Source organism: Callorhinus ursinus, unplaced genomic scaffold (assembly GCF_003265705.2).
Source record: "Callorhinus ursinus isolate GAN/ISIS: 27379988/994484 unplaced genomic scaffold, GSC_fseal_2.0 scaffold22, whole genome shotgun sequence".
Classification (NCBI taxonomy): domain Eukaryota; kingdom Metazoa; phylum Chordata; class Mammalia; order Carnivora; family Otariidae; genus Callorhinus; species Callorhinus ursinus.
The window spans coordinates 28,048,689-28,070,105 of NW_027397084.1; the positions used below are offsets into that span (position 1 = coordinate 28,048,689).

At 38.4% G+C, this 21,417-nt stretch overlaps 1 protein-coding gene across 5 annotated transcripts in view; it reads right to left on the reverse strand.

The window, feature by feature from the left end:
- The window catches only part of FILIP1 (filamin A interacting protein 1), a 203,384-nt gene that overhangs the window by 58,792 nt on the left and 123,175 nt on the right, over nt 1–21,417 (reverse strand). For all 5 annotated transcript variants that reach the window (XM_073905235.1, XM_073905232.1, XM_025890559.2 and 2 more), the window contains 2 exons: nt 11,775–11,948; nt 4,294–4,472 (listed from right to left, as the gene is read on the reverse strand). In XM_073905235.1, the coding sequence (XP_073761336.1) occupies nt 4,294–4,472; nt 11,775–11,948 (353 nt within the window). The remainder of the gene's footprint in view (nt 1–4,293; nt 4,473–11,774; nt 11,949–21,417) is intronic.

Here is a 21,417-nt window from a genome sequence, read left to right on the forward strand (position 1 = left end):
ATTCCCACACGTCATTTACACACACACACACACACACACACACACACACACACACACACACCTCAAATATTTCTTTAAGTTTCAGACCACTTTTGATGTAACTGTGTTCTCTCTATTTTGACATTCTTGAAGCAGCCCTAGTGAAGCTTAAGATTAAAATCACAAGTCTTGCAGTTCAGACAGAGAATAAAGTATAAACGCTGAAGGTGATCTCATGTGCTCAGAATTAAGCCTTTAAAGGTCAAGCTGACTTAAAATATGGAACAAACAATATAGCATTTAGAAAAGGAGCTTTCTTTACCCAGTCTTAACTAATGCAATGAAGTATATTTTCATCTTTATTATTAACAATGCTAGTTAAGCAATGCATTTTTTTCATGCTATTTTCCTCTTTTTAATTTGGGAATATGACTTTGTAAAAATAAATATGCAGTAAATAATGGCAATAAATTATGATCACAGTTTGCTGACAGAATAAAGGAAGCCCAGAACAATATATTGCCCATTTTAGGTTAATAATTAGCAGAATTTTTATATAAGATGAATTTAACAACTCCTGAAAAGTTAAAAATAATTTCTGCTTCTATTATTTTTACATTAGCAGGGTCTAGGTCAGTGGCAATAACAAGGAGGCAGCTTGGAGGGGGGCTTTATTTAGCCCCCTCATAACCATCATCAGCCTCCCATCATAACTACCCCAAACAGAATCCAACCAAAGTAGAGCACTGTGTATGCTATTCAAACTGAGCTCCAAACAAGTCCCCAGGCTGCTTCTTCCAATAGATGCTATCTCAAAGCTTCTCCTATCTTGACAGTCTAGAGACACCCCTCATTTGAATATCTCTGTTTATATCCTCCCAATAACCATCATTCTGCCTTTTAAGAGTTTATGTCATAGTTTGGCCATAAGAGCCTGGAGGTGGGGAGCCCACACACAGAGAGAGGAAACAAAAAACAAGCCATTTTGCGCAAGGGACTCATTTGCACAAAAGTGCCAGACCACTGTGTACTGTGATCTGAGTTGAGCTAGATAATTTTTCTGGGCCTCAATTTCTCCACCCATAGAATGAAGGACTTAAAGGGGTTGATCTCATAAGTCCTTTGCTGGGCTCCGAGCCTCGGATTCCTGGTCCCATCAAATATCTCAATTTGGATTGCTCATCAAATATCTCAATTTGGATTGCTTATCAACACCTGCTACTGATCCTGCATATCTGGGTCCCTTTTGTTATCTTTAACCATTTTTCCGCAGGAAATGAAAAACTCCAGCAGGATAATTACAGAGAATCAAGCCAAGATGCTACCCCGTGGGGAAAGTCCCCTTAGCTCGGCACCCCTCCCATCACCCCACCACCACCAAATGAAAAGCTGTCTGGGGTGGAAACCGCCCCCAGAGTTGCACTGTCAGTGGGAGAAGCTGAGTAAGATCATATGAAGCAAACCACTCGGCTTATCTCTAGTCTCCCTTTCTTCCTTCCTTTACTTATGCTCACAGTAGAAACAAAGGGAAATGTTTTAAAGTTCCTGGCTTCTCCTCCACCCCAAAAGGGACTTTTCTGGAGAAGGGGAAGGGAGGGCAAAACAAAGAAGGAAACAAGGACTCGGAACAGTCTACAGGAGGACTCCCACTCATGCTCGAAATGCTCGTTGCCTATTAGGTGCAGCCCCACGTCCCCGGCAGGTGCTGCGGCTCCCGGAGCCCTGGCTGAGGCCCGAGGGACGCGGACTTTGTGGGGAGGGGCTCCTGGGTGACTTGGCCACGGGAAAGAAAGCCTCGGGGTCAGCAAACTGCCAGTCCCCATAAGTAGATCTAATTATGACTGCTTACTTCAAAAAGAGGATTTAACCCAAAGCAGATTTAGCAGGGCAGTTTCCAAAGGGCAGCAGGAATCCCGGGCCTGACCTTTGAGAAAATCCTATAGGCTTCACTGCCTCTGAGAACTCGGCAAGCCAGTCACCGTAGACTCTGCAGATCGCAGAGAAATTCAGGGATGCCAACTTGAGTTATCAGGGTCCTAGTGGGGGTGTTTAATTTAGCATAACGGGTGTCTGGCAGGGCGTGCCCACCACAGCGTGTGCACTGGTGGTCAGTCAGAGGATTGTTCTGGGGGAAAACAATGACAGTAAAAAATATAAAGTACTCAAGTATAACCTGTGAAGTCAAAAATACTATTTAAAAACCTTAAGGTGGTTTGATATGTAAGTAAGCATCAAAGATCTCTTAGTGAATTCTTATCTAATACAGGAAAGTTTGCTGATGTATCCCAGTAGTGCTGCTGATCAAAGTATCAAAAGCATCTTAAGATAATTTTTTTTTAAATTTTTACTTTGATTTTAAAGACCTAGGTAGCACTTTGCTCAGGGGAAGTGGTTGCTGGAGTTTTAGTAAAATCAGACAACTCCAAAAGGGTACAGAGGATTGGAATTGTTCATCTAGAGTTGATCAACATGAAGTTAGTAAATAAACACATCTGGGATAAGCTTATTGTAGAGTATAAAAGTACTTTGTGAACTATAAAGCTCTCCCTCGTGTGTTATTATTTCAATTACTCTCACAGAACACAAAAATCAGGAAGACAAAAAAGAAAGGAAAAGAAACAGCCTGGATAAGTACAGTCTTTCCATCCACACACTTCATTCAACTGATGAATCACTGAACTCTACCTCTGAAACATATAATACACTAAATGTTAAATAGTTGAATTTAAATAACATTTAAAAATGAATAAACCAACAACCCTGTAAGTGAACTGGTGCCACCTCAAGCATTCAGCTTACGGGGGAAACTGTAGAAAAGTCAGGTGTGTCTGGTTCTAAATCAAATCATTTACAACGTGACCGGAAAACAATTCACACAGGTGTTCTTTAAAATTATTTGATTTCAGATCTTTTAAGAAGTCACTATCAAACAAGCGCCTACTCTTTCACCTGACCACATTCCAACACAGAATCCCTACCCAGAGGGCTGTTGTAGAAATGCATAATTTACACTGTCATTAAAACCTTGTTTGCAAGATCCACACTTGAGGTTGGAAAGTTCACAGAGACTGAGGGAGTGGAGTTTATTCTCAGAGCTTGGTTACCCCAAAAATGTCAAATTAGGCCATCTGTTTGTTCAAACACAAAGCTGATAAACCTTAGCTTACAGGAGCAGAAGACAGGCTTAAAGGAATGGAGAGTATTGTACATTACGCTCCAGCAAAGAGAACTTTGTTCTGTTTTCCATTTCTCCTTCCCCAACGGATGTGTCAAGTCCAACAATAAGTAAAAATTACCAATAATTTTTTAAACATTTAACACAAACCTGTGCTGCTTCATGCATTTATTTACTCTTACTGTGACAGCTTTTTCTTATAAGCAAACTAATCTGGGAAAACCATCTCTCTTTCTTGTAACTAAATATATGATAAAGCTGGGATTAGGAAAGCTGTCTCCAAGTGGCTCTTAATTTGCAAGTCCTAAACACAGAAGCAGACTCGCTTGGTAACTCAAAGCATCAGGATTGGATGTCACCGGTTTCAAAGACTGTGGAATTCACAGACATAACCATTCAGCGGAGGAAAGAAAAGGGAGAGAATAAGCTAAAAGAAGATGCTGAACAAAACTGGAGAACATAGAAGAGTTCATTACAAAACTTTTCAAGTTGGAGTCGCAACTTCAAACATGGTGATCCCAGGGTCTGAGAGAACTACCTGCCAGGACAGATATCAATGCTCAACACGTGGAGGTTTTGTTTGGGGTTGTTTTTGTTATTGTTTTTTTACACCGAGTTTTAAGAGTTATGCAACCCTTAGAAAGCAGGTAGTTCTAGTCATTAAATAATTTATACACAATGAAATATTAAGATTTTCTGTTGTGGTATTAAGGATGAACAGGATTCATTTTAAATTGTTAAGCTTACAAATTTTTCAACCACTTATTCAGGAAGTAAAAGCAGATTATTTTCCATAGAAGGAAATTAGTAGAGCGGCTTTTCGAATGTAGGTGCTTCATTGATCATATATGAGCTCCCCAGATTTGTTTCCAGCTGTATGGCTTTATGGCTCTCAACGTCCTAGAGGGAATCGGGCGTCCCACCCCGTGCACCCCCAAACCTATTCACATGGATGATTGCAGGTAAAAGTCTGTCTCACTTTCTACAAGCCATTCAGGTCACAAACCACTCGGAACTCGGAGTCAGAACCTGGGTTCCCGTCTGTGGTGTCACCAGGCTGAAGTCGGCTCCCGGACCAGAGGGACAGAGACTAAAGGACGGCAGGGCTCTCCTGTGACTGGGACACGCATGCACATTACCTCTCCCGCTCCTGCTCCAGCAGGTTGGTGAAGTCGTCGCTCTTGTTCATGTAGTCAGTGTGTTTGTGCTTCTCGCTCTCTAACTCATACACCGTGCGCCGGTGACACTTCTCTGCCAGCAGCAACTGCTCTAGCATGCGCCGGTACGTCTCCTTCTGTTTTTCCTCAAGTCTGTCCAGCTGCGTAAACCAACATGGGAAAGAGCTTACTATTTCATTTGATTTGCATAGGACTCAAAATATTGTATTGATCTAGTGATTTATTATCTGAAGGAGAGAACGTTGAGTCTGGTGTCCTCTGCCATTTTCCCCATTCCATCATTTTGTCTAGGCCAACTGGCTCTCCAAACTAGCCATAACAAGGCTGCAGTAACTTCTGGCCTCCTGGCCCTTTTGCTGCGAGCAGATGTATGGTTCCTCAACTTTTGAGAGAACAAACTCTTTCGCTATTTCCGTGAGATGGCACAAAACCCTATACTTAGCAAGAAAGAAGATAACGGTTCTCCCAGTCTCAGAAAAATTAAGAGCTCAGCATGGTACCTGTACCAAACTTCTCCCCTGGGAAGTCATTATCATCATCACAATCTTTTTTAAGACTTGCCATTACATGCACTTCTAGGAAAAGTATGGGAAGGATCCACAGTCCTCTCTCTTCAAAATATGCTAAATATAGGGAGGATTTCAGGACTTATAGAGAGCACATGTCTCAGACTAAAAGAGATGCTGTCAAATATTATTACAGGACTTTTTTAAAAAGAATTTATTTGAGAGAAGGAGAGCGAGAGAAAGTGAGCGTGTGGGTGGGGGGAGGGGCAGAGGAAGAAGGAGAGAATCTCATGCAGACTCGCTGTTGTGTGAAGACAGTCACAGGGCTGGGTCCCACGACCCTGAGAGCATGACCTGAGCCAAAATCAAGAGTACGCTGCTTAACAGACTGAGCCACCTAGGTGCCCCAATTACAGGGCTTTTTGTGCCTATTTCTCTGCCAGCCTAGAAGACCTTTAAAGGGAGCTTTGATGAAGTTTTTAGTTCCTACTGCCTAACACAGTGCCTGGGACAAAGTAAGTGTTCAGTAAATGTTTGTTCAATTGGACCAAATCTTGCAATATTAATAGTTCCCTATCCTACTCTCCTCTTCAAACTCTAGTACAGGGTTTCTCAACTTCAGCACTACTGACATTTTCGGCCAAATCATTCTTTATTTTAGGCAGCTGTTTTGTGCACTGGAGGATGTGTGGCAGCATCCTGGACGTGCACTGGGTGTGTGGCAGCATCCCGGATGTGCACTGGATGTGTGGTAGTATGTGCAAAGGATATGTGGCAGCATCCTTGGTCTCTGCCCCCTAGGTGCCAGTAGTACTACTTCCGACTGTGACAAACCTATCCTCAGATGTTGCCAAATGTCCCTCGAAGGGCAAAACACTTCCACCACCACCCACCCCAAATTGAGAACCACAGCTTTAGTCGAAATATATTTAAAATCCATTCTCAATCTACAACCTACCCCCTAAAACTTAATGGGGGTAATTCCATGCGGCATCAGCATCAGAGTTCTTCCACTGGGTTCTCCATGTTTGTCCCTCAGTCATATGGAGGATCTGAGGTTACCTCTACAGTTGTGTGAGATCTCCATTGTGGGGATCATTTCTGGGCCCCCAAATAAAAGAGATACTGACTGCATAATCCTTAGTGTTTCTGACCAGATCTGTATCGCTTTGTGTAAGAGTCTGTGACTAGACAGACTGGTAGAGAAGCCCAGGTTAACTGGTGGTAAATAATATTTGATACCATTAGGGATTGGCAAACTGTACTTTTATGTGTTCTGATAAATATCTGTAGTCTTAAAAGGACAGCTTCTACAAGACATTTCCTTCACTGGAATATCCCTATTACAAACTATTCTCCCCAGGAACTCTTCCATCTTTTTACTATGTGATTTTCATCATATATTATAGAATTTGTCAAGCATTTTTATCAATGTAGAAAGAGCAACTCTTTCCCTCTTTTGATCCTCTCTACTTTATCATGAAGTAGGACCCACATTTCTTTTGAAAGTATTTGGAAAGCAGCTTCTGCCTATTTCTTCATACCCTCCCTTAGGGAAGGAGGGGTGACTTATTTGAAAGTTGTAACCCAGCAATTGCACTATAAGGTATTTACCCAAAGGACACAAAAAATACTGATTCAAAGGGGCACATGCACCCCTATGGTTTATAGCAGCATTATCAACAATAGCCAAACCATGGAAAGAGCCCAAGTGTCCATCGACTAATGAATGGATAAAGAAGATGTGATATATATACACACACACACACATATATAATGGAATATTACTCAGCCATCAAAAGAATGAAATCTTGCCATTTGCAACAACATGGATGGAACTAGAGAGTATAATGTTAAGCGAAATAAGTCAGAGAAAGACAAATACCATACGATTTCACTCATATGTGGAATTTAAGAAGCAAAACAGATGAACATAAGGGAAAGGAAAAAGAAACAAATAATACATTATATGTAAAAAAAAAAAAAAGAAGATAGCAGGAGGGGAAGAATGAAGGGGGGGAAATCGGAGGGGGAGACGAACCATGAGAGACTATGGACTCTGAAAAACAAACTGAGGGTTCTAGAGGGGAGGGGCGTGGGGGGATGTGTTGACCTGGTGGTGGGTATTAAGGAGGGCACGTTCTACATGGAGCACTGGGTGTTATGCGCAAACAGTGAATCATGGAACACTACATCAAAAACTAATGATATAATGTATGGTGATTAATATAACATAATAAAAAAATTGAAAAAAGGAAAAAGAAAGTTATATTTGGGCTAGGGAACTAGGCACAAGCAGCTCAGCCTTTTCATTTCTTATTTTTTTACTCTGCCTGCCATAAAATGGTACACTGTGCTCTGAAGCCCCAAACTCTCCTTCAAGTGGTTTCTCCAAAGTCTAGGAGGGAAAGCAATAGAAAGTCTGGTGGTATTCATTTGTCTATTCAAACCAATAATAAAACTAAATGCTTTAACTCATCTATCCAACTCCTGCAGTTACTCTCAATCCCTTCAAGGAACTCTGGAGGGGAAGATGGGGGCATTATTAACTGAATAGCTAAGATATTCAGAAAAATAGACATTGTGAGGGCATGTGGAGAAAAACAGCTTATGTTGATATGAAGTGTTCTGAGTCAGCCTAGGTAGAAGGTAAACCTTAGCTTTAGTATGTCCTGTCCACATGGGCCTTTGAGATTGGTTGTTCTCAGCAGCTACAGTCCCGGGGCTAGCCCACTGGAGCAGTTGCTGGGGTCTCAGCAGGCCATGTTCCCCTCACCTACACTAGCATAGTTTGACCTCAACACTGATTATATAATCAGGAAGACATCTCTTTGTCTTGTAATGCACTGAAAGGATGCCAAGACACTGGTGTGCACACTGGTTTTCACACAGAACTGCAGGCCCAGCCTTTAAACTGCAGAGGTAGCAAATTCCTTTTTAGCAATAAAGCATTCATGTGTGAGGATCTAGCTTTCAATTTTAAATTCTAGATGTAAGAACCAACCGAGGTAGCAAGAGATCAGCTGTACGAGACCCTGTTTCTTGTTATTTTGTTTGGAACTACATAGAGCTCCCAGGAGAGAACTTAGGTGGGCTAAGCTCTCTCTTGGATCTATGTGACTTGTCTAGAGGCTCTGAAGACCACCTCCCATAACTCTGGGCTCTGTTGATTCATTAATCATGTCACTATGTCCATAACTTTTGATTTTCAGTATCCAAACTGTGGCTCAACTTAGAGGAATAGTTGCTTTTATTAATGAATAGTGAAAGTGAAATGGGAACCTGTTACTTTAGAAATACAGCTCTCACTTGGACAGAGGTGGAAGGAAAATGAAATGAGATCATCATAACACCAAAGGCCAAAAGGAGAGTATACCGGGAAGTCTTATTCTGCTAAATCAAGTTGATGGAGAAGAGGTTTAAGGACTTGAGATGGAGAGAAATTTCAGCATGTTTTAGACAAAAGAATCATGGTTGAGGAAGTGCTTTTAGCTGTTATCAGCAGAAGGCTAACTGGAGCAGGATTAAGGGATTTGGGAAGAGACAGATCTACTGAATCTAAATCTAAATCTAATTCTACTAAAGAGGAAACAAAAAGTCTTAAAGACCAAACTGGAATACACAAGAGAGAAATGGATCTAAGTGCTCTGAAAGATAGGGCTATAAAGAAGGGAGATATTTTAGTCATTATTTGAATCAAAATGTGTGACCAGAGGACGTAGAGATAGGTGAGCACAGGGAACAGAGCAATGTGAGTCCCCCCCAAAAAGTGTTGGAATCCAGAAAATGTCTGAGGAATGTGCTGTAAAATTGCTGATAGTTCTCCATGAGATCAGTTGGGAGCCATTCTCTCGAAGACTGCAACAGCTATTAGAAGTGGATACATAAAATATAGACAGATTTAAGAATTACATTCTGAGAAGATTAAGGTAGAACATTTGAAGCATTATTTGGTGAGTTTCAGTGTGTCAGCTAAAATAGATGGGCTCTGAGTGAACACGTTTGAGAATCTTGGAGATGTAGAGTTTGAAGGAAAGATGAGTCGAACATCAGGGGATTCAGGCAGGACAGTAACATAAACAGTTCAAACATGGATATACCAAGATGAGAAAAGACTCGTCTGTCAGTGAGGATTATCCAACCCAAGGACATAAACGTAGATAAGATTTGTTTTAAACAAAGGATCCTGTTGGCAGGCTCATAACTCCTTGATTTTACTTCTATCACTGAGGGAGACCATACAATACAGAACACAGAAGGTAACTGCCCCAGACTGACTGGAATCCTGTTGTAGTTAAAGGATTTTCTCTACATGCCTTCCCTCCCTTAGACATCGCCTAAGTCTCTACTTTGGTCTTGCTAAGAGTAACATGGGCCTGCATTATGCTGAGTCATTTTGCTTGAGATAAACTGACTATGGAACTGAGGATTTTCTTGTATTTTTAATACTTATGCATGTAAGGTTGGTATTATGATACTTTCATGTGTTCTAATAATTCTTTAGACTCTTCAATAAAAGGGGAATAGGGAGACTTTAGGATATATTAGTTAAACTTTGAAAATGCTTAAGATTAAGATCCCTCTGGCTAAAGCTAAGCAGAATAAGAATTTGGGAAGGAAAGACACTGAAACCTTGATTTCTTTGGAATTTTACTTAAGAATTATGAACTTTCATATCCTGGATTTTAATTCACAAAGAAGCTCAGGGGGATTTAATATTTGCTGCTTAATTTCTCCCCAGATATTTGGCAAGGCAGAGGGGGTCTACCACATGGGGTTCATTGCTTAACCTCTGGTGAGTTCTATTGGATAACCTAGCTGGGCCTAATTTGGTACAGAAATTAAAATGAGCAGTGATTTTGGGGCTTAAGATGCAGCATGGATTCTAAGAATAAGAGCTAGACTATCCGCTCATGGTCCCAGGAGGCTAATGGAACAGTGATTGTATTGGAATCGGGCCTCATGAAGTTGAAAGAAGGACTCCTGCTCCTGGGTAACAAGTTGATTGTTAAATCCAAAAGGTTAGGAGACCCCAAATTTGTAGATGGTAGAAGATAAATCTTTTCTCCTTCTAGCATTCTATTTTTCCCACAAAGCAGGACCTTACCATTTTGTCAGTATTGGGAAAAGTAGCCTCTGTCTTTCTCTCTACCTCCTCACTCATTCCTCCCCAAGTGAGGAATAACTCTTCAGATTGTGAGGTGAGGGGAGAAAGAAACCAAAAAGCTTGTCCAGCTGAGCCAGTTCTAAAAGGATCACCCACAGGGCGGGTGTTTTCTGCTCTGCTCCTCTGCCCACGAGATAGGAACCCTTGGGTTAGGCCTACTTTCTGAAGGTAGGTCAGAAACTCCTTCTTTGGGTACTTTCAATAGAATTCACTGGGTTAGAGGCAGTGCTTTTGGTAAGTGTGTGTGCTTTCAGACCTACCTCTCCTTTGAGGTGTTATCCCAAGCTCTAACTTGGGAGAAAAGAATTAGGAAACCTAAATGATATCCAAACTGAGTTCTCCAATCCAGGGGGTTATCATAAGAATATTTAATGAATATTTTGACTTCATTATGTCTTTCACTCCTAAAACCCCTCCAAGTTTGGAACTAATTATAGGTGTGAGAGAATATCACAATATCACGCTCAAATCCCAGCAAATGCTAATGGATAGTATTTGTTGAGTACTCAGTATGTACCAGACACTGTGTTAAGAGCTTTACAGACATTGCTTCATTTAATCTTTACAACAACTCTAGGAGATACACATTGTTGTTACTCCCACCTGACAGAGAAGGAAATAAACTTAGAGAGCTGAAGTGACCCACCCAAAGCCATATGCAGCTGGTAACCGTGGCTCTCAGACATGGAAGTGGATCCAGTCAGTTGACTGCATCCCATCATAAATCATCTCTTAACATTTTAGGCAAAGATTAAAACAAGAGCTCCGGCTTATCCTTGCTGCAGAAATTAGGGTAATTACGGGACCATCAGTCTGCTGTGAATACTGTCTCAAGCGGATCTTATCTGAGATCTGTCAAACTGAGCTTCTACAAAGGCTTGACATAAGATAATATATTATCTTTTATATTATATTATTATCTTTTATATTGTAATAAATTGCTTCACTTTTAATTTCTGTGTTCTTTTTCTTCATTTATGATGCTAATTTCATATCTCTGCATTTTTTTTACATGAATTCTGAAGTCAGTATGGCTAGATCTAGCAACTATTTGCCTAGTTTAGCCTCAAACTTCTACTACAACATGAGAATACTTTTAACATGTAGTATCATGGGAAATTAATAACAATAGTAAATAGTTCCTAACACAATCTTATATAAAAATGATTAAATATAGCCCTATTAGATTTCATCTTAAAGAATTGTCCTAAGCATTTCATTGGGATTTTGCCTCAACCATTGCATTTTAGCTACTCACGTGAGACCATTTTACCTATGACAGAGTCTGTGAGATACTAAAACACAGTCCCTTTGTAAATAACAATAATAAAATAAATGTCCATCAATACAATATCAATAATCAATTTAATTTTAGGTTACCAATTTAATAATGATCCTGACAACTCAATGCCAAAACTGATGAGCACTTCAAATTTTTACACACATCATCTCCTAGAGAAATAAAAGAGTAACAGACTGCAAGAGCATGTAATTAGCGTAATCACATGAGAAATATATTTCAGGCTTTAAGTATATTTAAGGAAATGCTTCTAAAATTCTTATCATTGCAATGCATCCACTATAATTCATGTGATTCATATTACACTGTAAATTCATATAATTTATTTAATTATACTTTAATTCTATACTAGTGTAGCATAAAAATTTTGCCTTTGAAAGAAAATGTTAAAGCATGTAAAATGGAAAACGTGAAGCCATCACTCTGAGGTACCCTTATATACGGGAACTTGTTGATGTCCTATTTTTACCTCTGAAATCGGTTTCTCATAGACATCTTCTCCTATAGACTTCTCCTGGGCTAGGATGGCATCTCGGTGCAGGACTCGCAGCACTTTCTCTGGTTCTGCAGACCCATAATGAGCCTCCAGAACCTCAGGCTTGGTTTTCTCTGTCTTCAGCATGTGGATCACATCTTCCCTGGCCTGTGGTAGAGTGCGGCAAGGTCACACGGTTGACAACATAAATCACATGCCAGACTCACAAAATCAACACAAAGCTTATTGAACACATCCCCATCTCTTCAGGACTATTGGCAAATTCACTGGGTATTTTGTTCTTATTTTTTATCAGAAGCAGATTGGCAAGCAGTTACCCTGCTTCAGGTTGCTAGGAAGCAGGCAAGCAGAAAACGGATTTGTGCTAATATTAACTACATAAAAATTGCTTTATCTAAGTAGAAAAGATTCTGAGTGCTTTTGAATCAGGAGGACCTGGGATACTTCCCCATTTCACTGTAAATGAGGTCAAGGACAATTTAAAGTTTTCTAGTTTTCTATTTATGCTCTCAAAGAAGTATTCAAATCTGGTTTCCCCATTCTAGTTATAACTCTATGTGTAATTAACAAAAACAGCCTTTATTAGTGAGTTCCTGTTTCCCATCAAGTGATTCATTTTATACAGAAACACATGGTTGGGAACTCACATGGTGCTGCACTGGGCTTTTCGATCTAAGACATTCACACCAAAGGTGAAACTAAACTCCTGTAACATCCAGACTACCAATCACATGAGCCAGATTGGTACGGTCAGTGTTGTTCTTTTGGTTTCTCAGCAAAACTTTAGGACTTTGTTGAGTTCTTGAGAAAACCACATGATTATAGGTTTTATATCATATTGACTATGGATCTCATCACATAATGCAAATACATCTGGATGCATTTTCTACTGGTAAGTAGTGATGAATTTTCTAGCTACGATGGAGCTGACATTTGGTAAATGTACCCCCATCTGGTCATATACTTGTTTTTTCCAGTAATGGTGATGGGTATGAAGTATCCGGACCTCATGCCAACTTATACCAAAGAACAAACTAGTGGGCAAGAGTTGCAGTCTATGACAATAGAATAAAGTTTTCCCCTTTGTTACGCTAACTATGGGTTTGAAATTATAAACCTGGCTCATTATCATGGTATTCTAAACAAAGGAGTTAACTACTTAGTCTTAAGACAAGAGCATTATAAAGTTTCTCTTTCTTGAGGTTTCTCACTTTTATTGCTTTTTCATAGTCTCAAAATTAGTCTAATTCCAGATGGCTAAAGACTATTATGGAAACGTCAATAGACTGGAATTTGCAGATTTTCCCCATGTTGTCTCTGCCACATTTATATGTGCTCATTTCAAGACAAAAATTGGAAAATATTAATTTTGAAGTAACTAGTAGTTTGGAATTAGCAAGAAAGTGAAAGTCAGAAAATAATTTAATGGAAAAGCAATGTGTTTCCACATAGAATAAAAGAACTTAAGGATAGATGCAGTACCAGGCTATCCTATACAGTATCTTTGCGCAGTTTAGAAAAAGGTGTCTACTTCCTCTGGGAGATACAGCCTGAGTCAGAGTGCAGCTTACCTAGCAAGAAAAGAAAGGGCTATATTTCAACCCTTATCTGTCCCCTCTCCCAGGCACCCTTGTGCAAGGTATAACTCCATTCTGTAAATGGTGGCCCTGTACTGAAGGACCCTAAGGTCTGTCATTGGTTATTGGTTTTCAGGCAAATAATATAAATAAGGAGCTTTTAGAAATGGAAATAGGTAGCTACTTCAGTTCAAAAAGTTTTAGCTATGTGGTTTTAAAACATGTAAATATTGTTGGTATCTATCTTCTTGACCAAATCTTCTTAATTCCCTTGAAGATAATAGTTTCTTTTGTTCCAACTGATATGAAACACTTTTTTCTTCTCTCCCTAAAAATGTGCTTATGCTTGAGTTGTATTAAGTGTGATATGCTACATATACCACACATTTCATTCTTAGTTTAATTACTCTAGACACTAATTACCAAAGAAAAAGAGGCTATGGTGGTATAACACTGGGCATTATATATTTAGAATCACACTATTCATCATGAGCTTACTAAAAGCTTTTTAATTGCTATAACAATAATCCTGGAAGGAATACAAATGTTGCCTATAAATCACTACTATTTAAAGTAGTTTAATATAGTAAATCAATCATTATTATTATGGTGTCTGTTTAATCCTAATGAAATGACTGTAATCACAATAAATGATTTAATGTATGTAAATAAGGTCCTACATTTTGGGGATAAACCACTTTACATCGCCATTTTAAGAAACGTCTTAATTTTTTTAAAGATTTATTTATTTATTGAAGAGAGAGAGTGTATGTGCAGGGGGAGGGGCAGAGGGAGAAGGAGGGAGAAACTTGAGCAGACTCCATGCTGAACACAGAGCCCGCCGTGGGTTCCATCTCAGGACTCTGAGATCACGACCTGAGCCAAAACCTAGCATCTTAACCCACTGCGGCACCCAGGCGCCCCGAAAATTCTTAATTTTTATATAAAAGAATGAAATACAAAATGTAAGAAGGTTCCTTTCCTTAAACATTATTGTTTTCACACAGAAGTTTCATCAGAAGCAGGTAGTTAAATTCTCAGGGTGCTGCAGCAGTGCTAAATAGACCAGTGTATTTATATACATGTAAAAGGATCCAGAGGGAAGAATACTTTGAAGAGGACTCTAGAAAAAGGAGAGAAAGGGGTCAGAGGAGGAAGGGACTAAATAAAATTGTTCAATTTATTTAGTCCTGATGATGAAGGAGAATAAATATGAGATTAGGGTATAAAAACAGACACAGAAGGGGTCACATTCTTCTCTTCCATCCTACAAGTTCCTCTTTGTGCCAAGGGGGACATATGGAAGCCAAGAACAAAGATGTCCCTGCAGAACTGTAACTGCACCAGATGGAGCAAGGGGTTGTCTCAACTGGCTACATAAGGAACTGATTAAAGACATATGGGGGCAGCAAAGAGCTATTCTGCAAAGCCCAGGGCCAACAGGTGAGTGTGTGATTAATCTTAAAAAGTCAATAGAGGGTATCTGGGCTTTGCTGGGAGAGCAGGGAGCTGGCGGGGGTGGGGTGGCGCGGGCTAGGGGGCAGAATAAGACACAGAACAGGTAGAGCCACGAACAGGTGGCATAGTTCAAAAAAAAAAAAGAGTTAAATCTAATCATTCTTTCAATAAATATTTGTGCACATTCACTTTGGGCAATGCATTGTGTTCAGTATTGGAGATATAACTGCATCATCAGAGATTAAACCTGGAAGGATATGAACAAATAATTGAAAGGCATTGACATGATAAGTCTTAGGATGGAGGAGATACAGGGGGCTAAGAACTCCATCTAAAAATATACTTGACTTGAATATAAGCTAAGGAAAAGGCTTCACAGAGGAAGTGACCCAAAAATCTCACAATGAGTACTTGAGCCAGAGAAAGAGGGGAACTAGGGTAAGAGTGTTCTTGGCGAAGGAAAAACTGTAGGCAAAAGCCAAACAGATGTAGATGCATGGGCTGGAAAACATGAGGCTGGAGTGATAAATAATGGGCAACTCATGAAAAGCCTTGTAAACCAGGTAGTGAGTTTGCATTTTCTCATGGAAGAGCAAAAGGCCTTGGAATTTTTAAGCAGCAGGACAGTGACATGGTCAGGTTTGTGTGGTAGAAAGATCATTTACCCTGTTAAAAACATACAAATTCTGAATCAACAGGTATGTTGGTGCAGTCCAGGACATGTGATTTAAAATCTCTGCAAAACCCATAGCTAAAATCATACTCAATCGGGAAAAATTGAGAGCTTTCCCTCTAAGATAAGAACAAGAGAAGGATGTTCATTCTCACTACTTTTATTCAACATAGTACTGGAAGTCCTAGCCACAGCAATCAGATAAGAAATTAAATAAAAGGCATTCAAACTGGTAAAGAAGTAAAACTTTCACTCTTTGCAGATGACATGATGCTACAGATAGAAAACCCTAAAGACTCCATCAAAAAACTACCAGATAGAACAGTTACATTGAATTCAGGATACAAAATCAATATTCAGAAATTTGTTGCATTTCTGTATACTAATAATGAGGTAGCAGAAAGAGAAATTAAGAAAACAATCCCATTTATAATTGCACCAAAAATAATACAAGACCTGGGAATAAACTTAACCAAGGAAATGAAAGACCTGTACTCTGAAAACTATAAAACATTGATGGAGAAATTGAAGATGACCCAAACAAATAGAAAGATATTCCATGCTCATGGACTGGTAAAACAAGTGTTATTAAAATGTCCATACTGCCCAAAGAAATTTACAGATTTAATTCAATCATTACCAAAATATCAACAGCATTTTTCACAAAACTAGAACAAAAAATTCTAAAATTTGTATGGAACCACAAAAGACCCAGAATAGCCAAAGCAATCTTGAAAAAGAAGAACAAAACTGGAGGTTTCACAATCCCAGATTTCAAGATAGACTACAAAGCTGTAGTAATCAAAACAGTATAGTACTGGCACAAAAATGGACACATAGATCAATGGAACAGATTTGAGAACCCAGAAATAAACCCCCACTTAATGGTCAATTAATCTACAATAAAGAAGGCAAGAATATGCAATGGGAAAAAGACAGTCTCTTCAACAAATGATGTTGGGAGAACTGGACAAGTATATGCAAAAAAATGAGATTGGACTACTTTCTATAAGAAAGTAGTCCAATACACAAAAATAAACTCAATATGGATTAAAGACATAAACATGAGACCTGAGATCATAAAAATCCTAGAAGAGAGCACAGGCAATCATTTCTCTGACATTGGCCATAATAACGTCTTTCTAGATATGTCTCCTGGAGCAAGGGAAGTAAAAGCAAAAATAAACTATTAGGACTGCATCATAATGAAAACTTCTGCACAGTGAAGGAAAGAATCAACAAAGCTAAAAGGCAACCTACTGAATGGGAGAAGATATTTGCAAATGATAAATCCAACAAAGGGTTAGTATCCAAGATATACAAGGAACTGATACATCTCAACACCCAAAACACAAATAATCCAATGAAAAAATTGGCAGGAGACATGAACAGACATTTCTCCAAAGAAGAAATCGGAAAGCCAGTAGGCATACAAAAAGATACTCAACATCACTCATCATCAGGGAAATGTAAATCAAAATTACAGTCAGATATCACCTCATACATGTCAGAATGGCTAAAATCAACAACACAAGAAACAACAAGTGTTGGCAAAGATGTGGAGAAAAAGGAACCCTCATGCACTATTGGTAGGAATGCAAACTGTGCAGCCACTGTGGAAAACAGTATGGAATTTCCTCAAAGAGTTAAAAACAGAACTACCCTATGATCTATTAATCACACTCCTGGGTATTTACCCCCCAAATAGGAAAACATTAATTCAAAAGGATACATGCACCCCTATGTTTATTACAGCATTATTTGCAATAGCCAAACTATGGAAGCAGCCTAAGCGTCCATCGATAGAAGAATGGATAAAGAAGGTACGGTATACAGAGGCACCTGGCTGGCTCAGTTGGTAGAGCATCCAATTCTTGATCTCAGGGTCTGAGTTTAAGCCCCATATTGGGCATGGAGTCTACTTTAAAAAAAAAAAAAAAGGCATGCTACACACATACACACACATACAATGGAATATTATTCAGCCATAAAAAGAAAGAAATCTTGCCATTTGCAACAATATGAATGGATCTAGAGAGTCTAATGCTAAGCAAAATAAGTCAGTCAGAGAAAGACAAATACCATATGCTTTCACTCATGTGTGGAATTTAAGAAACAAAACAAATGAACAAGGGAGAAAAGACAAATGAAAAACAGACTCTTAACTATAGAGAACAAATTGATGATAGTCACCAGGGGGGAGGGGAGTGGGGGATGGGTAAAATAGGTCAAGGGGATTAAGAGTAGACTTATCTTGAAAAGCACTGAATAATGTATAGAATGGTTGAATCACTATATTGTACACTTGAAATTAATATAACACTGTACATCAATTATAGTGGAATAAAATAAAATACCTCTGCAGGTGATTTTAAAGCACAGCTGCACTTAGAAACCACTGCTTTAGGACAGATAGGCCAATTCAACACTAAAACCACTTAAAACATCTGCTATGTTAGCTCAAGCTTCCAGGCAGGGTGGCCTAATTCTTAGGCACTTGCTTGACCCAGTAGTTTCTTTCTTCACCAAGGAATCAGGATCACTTCACACCAGCAACCTAAACCAGGGAGGTCCCTGGAAACCATTGGAAGTGTTTGCCAGTTCTGGGAAATAAGGGTAACTAATTATCCCAGTTTGCCTAGGATTAAGAAGAGATGGGCCCCACAAAGCTAGACTTTTGAAAATCAGGACAGTCCCAGGCACATTGTGATGAGTTGCTCATCCTAGGACAAAGTGGTGGACAGGAGTGGACAGGAGACAGGATATCCCAAAATGTTCCTGTATCTAGCTATTGGCAGCCATAGGAGGCTTACTATACTCAAGTACTGAATTTCAGTGACAGTGTTTCTAAAACTTAGCTTTCTTTAAAGGCAAAATGCCATTATTGATGATTATGCCTGGTGACAATTTCAACTATATTTTAAACTTGTGGGATTTTTCAATCTTTGGGAAAACCCATAATGAGTCAGAAACAATGCTTAGTTCTTATGCACATGTGACATAGGTTTCTCCGCACTTCTAAAATGGGTATGTATATGATTCTGGGAGGACAGGGTAAAATCGAGTGAAAGCGTTATAGCTTCCTGAAGCACTACAATTAGTTGAAGTCTTGGGGTGAGTGGGAAGTAATTTAAAAATTTTTCAAAAATTAATACAATTTTAATATTCACTTTAATATTTAGGATTTAAAAGTTCCTAAACACTCTTGCTTCTTTGTATTATTTCATTAACTACCTAAGTATGGTCCTGGTGCTGCAGTGAGCCAAGGAACCCTAGAAAAGATGGTCCTGGATGACCAACGCATGCCCATTCTGTTAATGCTTTCCTATTTTGGCAATTCCATTTAATGTTCTGTTTCTATTTAAATAAGGTAATTTATTAGTTTACTTGTCTTTCTTCCTTAGGCTGTGAGCTGCTTTGGAGGACAAAGATGTATCTACAGTACCTACTAAAAGAATGCTTGCTCATGTGATAGGAACTCAGTAAATATTTGTTCAACTAAAAAAGTAAAATTAAATGATGTGAAGTCAGAGAAGCATAAACTGGCACTGAAACTCTCAGAACAACCTTAACTACTTAGCCTTGTTTAAAAGAGTTAAACAATTAATTACATTCTGTGAACTTCTACTCTTTCATCTGACATTTTTGTCTATAATTTAGGAGTCACTTTCTTCTTCTTAAGTTCATTGCAAAAAGAAAATATGTAAACAGAATAAGGGAAAACAGTACTTTCTACCAGAATGTTGCAACAGGAAATGGACTATCTTTAAATCTCACACAAATTGAATTATACTATTTACTCTTGTTAGACAAATACAAATACTATAAATATACTGAAAGAAAAAAGCTATGTAATTTATGATGATATTAGCTATTACTACAGAAATTAAATCCATTTTTTCTCCTGAATTTTAGAACACAAAGTTAACATGATTAGTAACACAACAACATAAAAGGAGAGGATTCAAACATGGTTAGTTTAAAGGGCCATTGGGACTAAAAATGTGTCTTTTGGTTTCTCTGGAGAAATTTCTTTCCATAAATATATGGTCAATAGTGCCTAAAAGTCTCCATACCCATGTTTATTAAAGATCACTCCTTTCTAGCATTTCAGACAGAATATCATCCAAAAGAAATATTTCATTAAAATGTTGAAAGCAGATGCTATTTTCATGTTAAAACTTGATGTTATTATCAATATAATAGCTTGAATTTTAAAAAATAAAATCCCAATGATGTTTTTTGCAGAAATAGAAAAATCCATCCTAAAATGCAGAGGGACCAAAGAGTCAAAATAATATTGAAAAAGAACAAAGTTGGAGGTTCCAGACTTTCTGATTTCAAAACTTACTAGAAAGCTACAGTAATCAAAACAGTGTGGTACTGGCATAAATACAGACATGTAGACTAGTAGAATAGAATTGAGAGCACACAAATAAATCCTTACAAATGGTCACATGGTCTTCAATAAGAATGCCAATACAACTCAATGGAGGAAGGACAGTTTTTTTAACAAATGATGTTGGAAAAACTGAATATTCGTATGCAAAAGAATGAAGCTGGACCATTATCTTAAACCATATACAAAAACCAATTCAAAATGATCAGAGACCTAAATGGAAGAGCTAAAACCTTTCGAAGAAAATATAAGGGGAAAACTTCATGATATTGGATTTGACAATGATTTCTTACATGTGACACACCAAAAGCATGACAACAGCAAAAAAAATAGCTCAGTCGAAATGCACCAAAATTTAAAACTTCAGTATCAAAGAACATAATCAACAGAGTGAAAATCAACTCACAGAATGGGAGAAAGTATTTGAAAATAATATATCTGATTATCTATTAAGAGATTAATATCCAGAATATACAAAGAATGTCTACAACTCAACAACAAAAAAACAAAATTTAAAAATTGGACAAAGGACTTAAATAGACATCTCTCTAAAGAAGATATGCAAATGGCCACCAAGCACTTGAAAATATGCTCAGTGTTACTAGTCATTAGGGAAATGTAAATCAAAACTACAGTCAGACACCAGTCCATACCCACTGGGATGCCTATCATCTAAAACACAGGAAATAACAAATATTGGCAAGGATGTGGAAAAATTTAAACTATTTGTGCCCTGCTGATGAAAATGTAAAATACTTTAGCCACTATAGAAAACAGTATAGTGGTTCCTCAAAAAATTAAAAGTAGATTACCATATGGCCCAGCAATTCCATTTCTGGGTACCTACCCAAAAGAATTGAAAGCAGGGACATTCATGTTCATAGCAACATTATTGGCAATAGCCAAAAGGTAGACACAACCCAAGTATCCATTGACAGATGAATGGGTAAACAAAATGTGGTATATGCACACAATGCAAGAGTATTCAACCTTTAAAAGGAAGGAAATTCTGACACATGCTACAACATGGATGAACCTTGAGGACATTATGCAAAGTGAAATAAGCCAGTCACACAAGGACAAATAAATGATTCCACTGACACGAGGTATTTAGAATAGTCACATTCACAGAGACAGAAAGTCGAATGGTGCTTGTCAGGGTCAGAGGGGGGGAAGGGAAGACAGAGTTGTTGTTTAATGGGGACAGAGTTTCAGGTTTGGAAGATGAAAAAAGTTCTGGAGAATGGATGGTGATGGTGTACAACAAGGTGTATACATTTAATGCCAATGAACTGTGTACTTAAAAATGCTTGAAATGGTCAATTTTACCTTGTGTATATCTTACCACAGTTTTAAAAAAATTAAAAGTGCCTTGTTTGCCCCCAAAATAATTGGAATAAGAAAAGAAAAACCATTCCCAATTCTTTTAGAGATTACCACTTTAGAGAAAAAAGTAAAATTCCATGTAATAAATTATAAAAGTTCAGTCATATTTTCCTTATGATTAGT